General features: G+C 56.1%; 1 protein-coding gene across 1 annotated transcript in view; it reads right to left on the reverse strand.

The window, feature by feature from the left end:
• DNAH10 (dynein axonemal heavy chain 10) overlaps positions 1 to 9,384 on the reverse strand; it is a 126,154-nt gene that overhangs the window by 73,885 nt on the left and 42,885 nt on the right. Inside the window, exons 31-35 of the mRNA XM_006149228.2 lie at positions 8,232 to 8,501; positions 7,936 to 8,119; positions 5,719 to 5,853; positions 3,446 to 3,598; positions 1,631 to 1,819 (exon numbers count right to left, since the gene is read on the reverse strand). Of these exons, the coding sequence (XP_006149290.1) occupies positions 1,631 to 1,819; positions 3,446 to 3,598; positions 5,719 to 5,853; positions 7,936 to 8,119; positions 8,232 to 8,501 (931 nt within the window). The remainder of the gene's footprint in view (positions 1 to 1,630; positions 1,820 to 3,445; positions 3,599 to 5,718; positions 5,854 to 7,935; positions 8,120 to 8,231; positions 8,502 to 9,384) is intronic.

Here is a 9,384-nt window from a genome sequence, read left to right on the forward strand (position 1 = left end):
AGCACACACTGTGAGAACCAATGGAAAGGAGCCGGAGCTACTGGAACCTATTCCCTATGAATTCATGGCATGATGGGTGTTAAAAATAAACTAATCTGTGGTCTATAAAAAAAACTTAAAAACACAATGGGTAGCATGGACTTTAGAAAAGTATATATTGCAGAAATGCAATGTAACAATCCTTTCTGTTATAAGCATTCATGGTTTTGTACCTTTTCCAGAATCTTCTATTTATGTTCTTTGTAATCTATATCTATATATGTTCTTTTTCATCAATTTTCTTTAGGTTTCTGCCATCAGGTGCATGGGAGAGAGACAAAGATAAGTGAGAGGGAAAGTAAGAAATCTTCCCCTGGGGGATGACCACACCATAATCCCGCCTTCTCTATTCTCCTCCTGGGATTTTGGGCATACATGCACACACGCCTGGCATGAGTTTCAAGCCACCAAGTCTGGAACTCGAACTGCAGTTGTCCTTGTGGGAGTCCAGCACCTTAACCACTACGCCACCTGCCGGCCCCTTTAGTGAACACTGTAAAGAGATTAACAGTTACCTGTACATAGTTTAAAACCCATGTATTCTCAATGCTGAGTGAAACACGCCCATCTCAAAGGTCACAAGCTGTATGATTCCCAGAGTGGCCATTCTCTAAGTGACAAGCTTACAACGCCTGGGGGCAGGTTATCCTTGCCAGGCATCAGGTTTGGGGGAAGGTGTGCCTGTTAAGGGGTATGAAGGGAACTTCTGGGTGATGGTGGGCCATTCCTGTCTCTGGACTGCAGTGACGGTGACTCCGGTCACACATGACAAAGCGTCCTAGAACCGTGCGTGCGCACAGAGACGGGAGAGAGCGCAGAGCGTAGAGCTTGGTGAGATAAGCACAACATGCCTGCCTGTGTTCACAGCAGTGCTGCACCAGTGCCGGCTCTGGGGGGAGTACTTGCAACCCCCTTTGAGTCTTAAATTACTCCAAAGCAAAATCATGATCATTAAAAAAAAATTAACTGGCGCAAGAATGTAACGTTCCCTGTTAAAAACAATACCCATGGTGGTATCTTCACTTGACTGACATGCTTTGAAAAACCGTACCCTAGGGAACCAGCAGTTAGCGTAATGGCTATGTCGCTGGACTCCCACGTAGTCGACCGCGGTTCGTGTCCCGGACCCGGTGGCTTAAAACTCACGCCTGGCGTGTGTGCGTGCGTGCCCAAGATCCCGAGAGGAGAATGGAGGAGAAGGGATTGCAGCGTGACCATCCCCCCTGGGGGGTGATTTCTCGCTTTCTGTCTCTATGTCTCTCTCTGTCTGTCTGGCGAGCGCACGCGCCCTACAGTGAAAATCTCTCAAAAAAAAAAAAAAAAAAGAAACCGTACCCTACACTATAAAGATGGGCAACGATTAAGTGTAAATAAATCATTTTAGGGCGGCAGGTGGTGCGGTGGTTAAGGCCGGCTGAGTTTCCAGTTCTAGACCTGGCAGCTTGCTTTCTTTCTCACTTTCCCGTTCTCTTTCTCTCTGGTCAAATTAAAAATTAAATTAATTAAATAGTTATTTTAAAAAAGAAAAGAGGTCAGGGAGGAGGGAGATGCCGTGGAGGAAGCTCGGGTGCGGCCTGGCGGTGGGCCTCACCTTGGCCCACAGGAAGCCCTCGGAGAAGAGCATGATCTCGCAGATCTGCTGCAGGTCAGGCACGATCACCACCACGGGCCGGAACAGGGCTTTCACCGACTCAGGCAGCTCCGTGCGGCCGGCGTAGCCGGGGTTCATAGTGATGAAGATGCCCATGCGCGAGTCCAGGGAGATCTCGTGCCCCTCGAACTAGAGACAGCAGGAGAGGAGGGGCGGTCACGGGGCGCCGGGAGGGAGCAGGCGGGTGGCGGTGGTGTGGCTGCCGTCTCACCCCGGGAGGGAGGGGGCGGGCAGGCGGCGTGGCTGGGACGGGCGGGCGCGTGGCTGCCTTCTCTCTCAAGGCCAACAGCACCGCTTGCCTCTGTCCCGTCCAATGCCAAGCCCATTGCTGAGGGTGAGAGGCCGGGAGCGACACCAGGGCTGAGCCCGGACTGACTGTGAGCAAGTCTCCCCACCGAGGGGGGAAGGCGGGCAGCTGGGGCTGGCATGGGGTGTGGGACCTTCAGTAGGTGCTTAAGCCTCTCTGAGTCTCGGTTTCCTTGTCTGCAAAACAGGGAAGCGGCCCACCTCGTGGCATGGAGGTGGCGATGAAATGAGCCAGTGGACGTGCGAGCACGCGGCCCTCGGTAAGGTACCACGCACAGGCTTCCTCTGACCCTTCCCCGCGCCCACCTGCACCTGCTGCCAGACCCACAAGGCCCTCCCTGTACACTCCCACCTCAGCACCCTCCAGGCTTGTCCCTCCCCTCGCTCCGCAGAGCGCGGCAGAAATCCCGGTACCCTCTCAGTGTCTGGCCAAAGGCTGGGTGCCCCCTGCCCCGCCCTGAACGGGAGCCCCTCGGCTTCCTTCCAGCTAAGACTTTATCCCTGTACTTTTTTATATCGTCCACCAGGGCGAGGGTGGAAATGCTCATTTCCGTGAGGCGTGGGCTGTGTCACTTGAAGAGGGAGCCCCACAGTGGGCAGGTGCACCCACAGAGCGGCTGCCGTCCCACCCCAGCTCCACACCAAGGCCTCCCACACCTCTCCCTGCAGCCCACATGTGGCCACGACAGTCCTCAGAGAAGATGGACGGGCCTGCTCTTAGAAACAGCCTCCGGACACCCAAAGGACGCCTCGCAGGTCCAGTGTTCCTCCCCGAAAGCAAGTTAGCCAGCCCTGAAATATCCCCGAAGCATGAATTACAGGGGTCTGTCCTGACAGTCCACAGTCCCTGAACAGTGAGCCCCACTGGGGTCTGTGGAGAACGCGGGTGCCGTGCCAGGATGCCGGCCCCGAACCTCCCAGTGGAGCTCTGCAGGGCCAGGGAGGGTGTGCAGGAGTTTCCAGGTGAAGAAACAGACAGACGGGGACACACGTGGTGTCATGCAGTGACACGAGGACGGGGTACATGGAGTGAGGACAGTGGCAAGGGGAGCCACATGGCATGCCAGGACCAGAGAGGGCCCTGGTGTGGGGGACGGCCCCGCCACGCTGGCCCCAGATTTTCAGAGAGCCCACTTCCGGGCTGCGACATTGCAGAATGTGCTGCCCCCCACATTCTCCAGTGCACTCGGGCAGAATTTAACGCAGGCCTCTCCAACTCCAGCCGGCAAACATGTGTGGATGCAGACTGGCAAATTCCCAGTGGTTTTTTTTTATACTTTTGTCTTCTCACTCGGATAATGACCTTAAAAATCCTCCTCAGAACTGGCCAGTCCCCCACAGGGAGCCTCGTCTGGAAAGGCGACTAGCTGCCCTCCGACGTTCCGAAGGTAATGCCGCGTGTCCCCGTCCCAGGGGCGCGGCCCGTGCAGGCCTCATGCCTCGCCTCACCTGGAATGTGGTCAGCTGGTGGATCAGCGCGTTCCGGATCGTCTGGATCTGAGACGAGATCACCGATAGCACGGATGCGTCGATCCGATTGAACTCATCGAAGCAGCCCCAGGCCCCGCACTGCGCAAGGCCAGAGAAAATCTTCCCGACAGCCTGGAACGAAACGCATGTCTGGACAGTGACAATTTCACAGCACACGTTCTGAAGGGAAGAGACAGATCACGGCCTGGCAGAGGGGCTGCGGACCTCCCCTCCACTGACAGATCTCTCCGGCGTGACCTCCAGGGATTCTCATGGACCAGCTCCCTCCCAAGATTTGACAAATTGAGACTTCTATATAAGACTCCAGATTTCTGGCTTCTCCTGCAATGGTGGAAAATCCAGTCACACTGGGCCCACTTTACAAAGTGGCAACAGGAGTAACCACCACTGAACTGTGGTGCCCTCTTTAGATGGACCACTATGCTCCAGTTGGCCACAGTCCCCACCACTCCCTCTCTTGGTCTCTCGGCTGCTTTTTTTTGGAGAGGTTTTTGCTATAGGGCACGTGTGCTTGCCAGAAAGACAAAGACAAAGAGACACAAAGCGAGAAATCAACCCCCAGGAGGGATGACCATGCCACAATCCCTTCTCCTCCACTCTCCTCTCAGGATGTTGGGCACGCACGCACACACGCCCAGCGTGAATTTAAGCCACCAGGTCCAGGACTCGAACCGCAGCCAACTATATGGGAGTCCAGCCACATAGTCATTACGCCAACTGCTGGTCCCCTCTCTAGGCTGCTTTACTCATGTGCACTCTCTGCCTGACCCTGGGCGGCACTCCGGTTTGGGACTCTTGCTCTACTGCCGCTAACCCAGCAGACACACCCCAGTTCCGGTGGAGGAGGAAGGTCTTCTACCACATTCTCCCAGCCCTCACCCCATCACTTCATCGGAGACCACGGAATGAAGCGCCTATCTGCCACATCCCACTTTCAGTAACAAAAGTGACAGCAAGCCTTACTTTGGGGCCAGCCCATGCATGGTGGTTAAGGTGGCTGGGTCCCACATGGCTGGCTGCGTGGCCTGAGTCCTGGAAGCACATCAGGTATGTGTGTGCACGCACCCAAACGCCCAAGGAGGGCGTGGAGGAGAAGGAACTGCAGCACCGCCAGCCCCGTGGGGAGGGCTTTCTTCATTCCTCTCTGGCACGTTTTAAAAAACAAAAAGGAAGACAGGCGTACTTTGTAATCCATGCCCTCGCCGCAGTTGGTCACGACGCACAGCAGGCCCAGGGCCTTTGCCAGGTCCTTGGTGGTCTCCGTTTTGCCGGTTCCTGCCGGGCCGGCAGGGGCCCCACCCAGATACATGGACAGCGCCTGGGAACCCAAGAGAGAACACGTGTTTTCTGATGCACGGAAGGAAGCGTGTCACCCCAGACTCACCGCCATGACAGCGCGTGCAGAAGACAGACGGAAGATAAAAGACAACGCGGGGCTGAGCGCATGGGTTCGTAAATCTTCCTTTTCTCCATGAGTGAGAGTCAGAGACAGACGGCACGCCACCAGGTCCTCTCACCGTGACCCATCCCCGGCTTCCCTCGGCCCCAGACCACGGGCACACAAGTGCCAGCATCTCAGGGAGTCTCTGGATGCAAACTCAGAACCTTCCCGCGTGGGCTGGCCTCACAGAGCCCGTATCACTGCCATGTCATTGTTCGCTCCCTGAGAGCCGACTGGATGTGAGACCGGCTGAGCCGAGGCGCCATGGGACACTCCTCTGGGCAAGGCTGGGGCCATGCGGGAGGCTCAGGTTCAGACCCCAGATCCACCCACGCAGGCCAGGTGCAGTGGCCCGTGCCCATGGTCCAGCTCACTGGGAGGCCGGGGTAGAGCCTATCAGAAAGAGCTCTCTTTTGCTAACCCAGCAGACACACCCCAGTTCCGGTGGAGGAGGAAGGTCTTCTACCACATTCTCCCAGCCCTCACCCCATCACTTCATCGGAGACCACGGAATGAAGCGCCTATCTGCCACATCCCACTTTCAGTAACAAAAGTGACAGCAAGCCTTACTTTGGGGCCAGCCCATGCATGGTGGTTAAGGTGGCTGGGTCCCACATGGCTGGCTGCGTGGCCTGAGTCCTGGAAGCACATCAGGTATGTGTGTGCACGCACCCAAACGCCCAAGGAGGGCGTGGAGGAGAAGGAACTGCAGCACCGCCAGCCCCGTGGGGAGTGCTTTCTTCATTCCTCTCTGGCACGTTTTAAAAAACAAAAAGGAAGACAGGCGTACTTTGTAATCCATGCCCTCGCCGCAGTTGGTCACGACGCACAGCAGGCCCAGGGCCTTTGCCAGGTCCTTGGTGGTCTCCGTTTTGCCGGTTCCTGCCGGGCCGGCAGGGGCCCCACCCAGATACATGGACAGCGCCTGGGAACCCAAGAGGGAACACGTGTTTTCTGATGCACGGAAGGAAGCGTGTCACCCCAGACTCACCGCCATGACAGCGCGTGCAGAAGACAGACGGAAGATAAAAGACAACGCGGGGCTGAGCGCATGGGTTCGTAAATCTTCCTTTTCTCCATGAGTGAGAGTCAGAGACAGACGGCACGCCACCAGGTCCTCTCACCGTGACCCATCCCCGGCTTCCCTTGGCCCCAGACCACGGGCACACAAGTGCCAGCATCTCAGGGAGTCTCTGGATGCAAACTCAGAACCTTCCCGCGTGGGCTGGCCTCACAGAGCCCGTATCACTGCCATGTCATTGTTCGCTCCCTGAGAGCCGACTGGATGTGAGACCGGCTGAGCCGAGGCGCCATGGGACACTCCTCTGGGCAAGGCTGGGGCCATGCGGGAGGCTCAGGTTCAGACCCCAGATCCACCCACGCAGGCCAGGTGCAGTGGCCCGTGCCCATGGTCCAGCTCACTGGGAGGCCGGGGTAGAGCCTATCAGAAAGAGCTCTCTTTTTCTCTCATTAAACTGCTTTTCTTGACATGAGCAATTTTATTTTAAAAATACCTATGTAATGACCACAGTAAGCTATACAGCATCAGCTAGGTGCTACTTTATAGTATATTCATTCTACTCAGAGTTTCCTGCCTAAAGTCAGATGTGTGTTCACAGCCATGTATGTATTAGCTGGACTTGCTATTGAAAGTAGTTAGATTAATTAAGATATTTTGTGAATCAATAAAATATGGGGAGGGGAAGGAATGGAAAGCAACTGTAGACACCAGAGACATGAGGAGGAGGGTGGGAAATGGCAGAGAGTGAGCAATATGGGGGGAAAAATTTGTAGACATATATGAAACAAGAAATGGAAAATTACTTGTTGACAATAACATGTATGATTAAGCCACTATACAGTGTATTCCGGATGGGAAATCACATTGTGTATGTAGTGAAGATGTTCAGTGAATGAATGTAAAATAATTAATTTAATTTTTTTTTTAATAATAATCATTTAAAAAAGAAGAAAACAGGGAGAACTATTCCTAGATCCCTAGTAAAACATTATTCCTGGTGTGTCTGGGGTCCGGGAGGGGGTTTCCGGAGGAGATGAGCCTTTGAATCGTGGACTGAGCAGTGTGACCGCCCTCCCCGGTGTGGGTAGTGTGGCCCACGGAGGCCTGAACAGAGCGAGGAGGTAGCAAAGGGCTGACCCTGCCTGACTGCTGCACTGGGACGTCGGTCCTCCAGCCTCCACCAGACTAGAACCTGCAGCACCGCTCTCCAGCTCTCAGGCCCTCCCGCTACACGGAGACAGCAAGTCCCGGACTACTGAGCCTCCAGAACTGGGGGGGCCACGACCTGGAGACGTGCCCGCACCCCGCTGGCCCTGTTCTCGGGAGAGGCCTGACTAGCACAGATAAGACCACCCTCTCTCTGTTTTCATGATGAAGACTCCGTCCCTCAGCACAGAAGGCAGTGTAGACTCTGCTGGGCTCTGCATTCTCACCACTCCCGTACCCCAGGCCCTGAGTCCCGCAGGGTGGTGCCGATGGCCCTGTGGTTGCGGCCTCATGGTGAGGTGGAGTCCCGGGCTCGGAAACCAGCCTCACTGGGGCAGTCTCCCCAGCCCCAGGTGTGAGTGTCATGATCCTGGACAGCAGAAGGGCTGCAGTCGGGGGGGACCGCCATCTCTGTCCCCTACGGCTGTTCAGGTGAACAGACCCTCTGCAGCAAAGGTCGCCACCAGACGTGGAACACGTGGCACCCCGCCGTTTCTAGGAGGAGCTGTCTTTGACATTTCCTCGCTGTCCATCAACCTGTGCTGACCCCTTCTGCCCCCATCCACATTACAGAGGACCCAAGTGGCCTGCTGGAAACCGCCCGGCACCCACACCCGATGTCCCCAGAGGTGACGTTCATGGGCACGCTGCGCCCCAGGCCTAATGGGTGACAACCGGTCCCATTGCAAAGGTAGGTCCCCAGGAAAGCTCACAGCGGCCACCTCCCAGCTGTCCCAGCCCCCACAAGCACTCAGGTGAGCCGCGGCCCTGCACAGTCACCTGCGTGAGTGTCAGATAGATGCGGTCCGTGAGCGGTGTGATGACCAGCCTCCCGTTCAGGCCCATGTACTCGTAGCCGTAGCTGAAGGTCCCTGTGCACTGGCGGATGCTAAGCTGGTCGGGTTCCCGGTCCCAGTAAAAGCGCAGCTGGCTCTCCCACTCGAACTCCCGGGCCTCGAGGATGCTGGCCGTGAGAGGGGGAGGAGAGGAAGGAGCTGTGGCTGAGGGGGGCCGAGCGGGGCCGAGGGGCCACAGGGGTCCGTGTGGAAACACGCGTGCCCTTGCAAGGGGCCTACCTGCTTCTTATGAATGAGTCAACGATGTCGCGGGCGTGCACGTCGATGATGAGGACCGTGTTGTACTTCTTCCGGTCGTTCTTGCTCAGGGGCATGGTGATGCGGGTGACCAGCTCGTCGATCTGCCGGTGCATCTTCCGGCCGTGGTTCTTCATGGCCTGCTTCTCCCCGCCCTGCACTTTGCGGAAGACGTCCTCCACCTCCCACGTCCACCACACCTGGCAGGCGGCCAGCACCACCATGCCTTGGTACCGGAGCATCCAGTCGACTCTGCAGAAAGAGCGCACCTTGGAATGGCAGCCGGCCCAGGCCTGGCACCTGAAGCAGTCCTGCTGAGGGCTGCACGGTGGCACCGCGGTGAAAAGTGATGCATGAGGGTAAGGTCCACGACTGCATCCAGAGAGCTCCCCGAGCACCCAGGCATGAGCACGCCACGATCGGGGCGGGTGGGTGCTGGGGTGGGGCTGGTGTTGAGACCCTGTCGGGTTCTCTGTCTCTGTCTCTGTCACTCAAGTTCATGGAGGAATTAATAAGCTTACAAAAAAAAAAGAAGAAGAATTTAGGAGTCATCAAGTGGCTGACCATGATTTGAGTCCCGGGTCCAGCAGCTTGAAACTCACATGTGTGGGACCAGCAGATGGCATAATGGTTATATTGCTAGACTCCCATGTAACTGACCACAGTTCGAGTCCCAGACCCGGTGGGCATGTGTGCATGTGTGCATGCCCAAAATCCTGAGAGCAAAATGGATTGTGGCCACCCCCCTGGGGGGTGATTTCTCACTTTCTGTCTGTCTCTCTGGCAAGCACACGCACTCTATAGCAAAAATCTGTCCCTAAAAAGAGAAAGAAAATCCTACGTGTGCCCAAAATCTCTAAGGAGATTGGAGGAGAAGGGACTGTAGCGTGACCACCCCCCAGGGGTGCTTTCTAACTGTTCCTGTCTCTGTCTCCTGCCTGAGTCTAACAGAGTGAGCCGTCCAGGTGCTTGATGTACTGGGTCATCAGAAAGCCACGAGCGTTTTCCTGTTTTTTCTGTGTAAAAACGTGTCACAACTTCTCTGATGACCCGATAGCTTGAGCTCACCCATGCAAAAGGCCACCAGGGCAGGCGTGGCTCGGTGGGCCCGGCTCTTCCTCCGCCACAGAAAACC

This window comes from Tupaia chinensis, unplaced genomic scaffold, assembly GCF_000334495.1.
Source record: "Tupaia chinensis unplaced genomic scaffold, TupChi_1.0 Scaffold000258_1, whole genome shotgun sequence".
Lineage (NCBI taxonomy): Eukaryota > Metazoa > Chordata > Mammalia > Scandentia > Tupaiidae > Tupaia > Tupaia belangeri.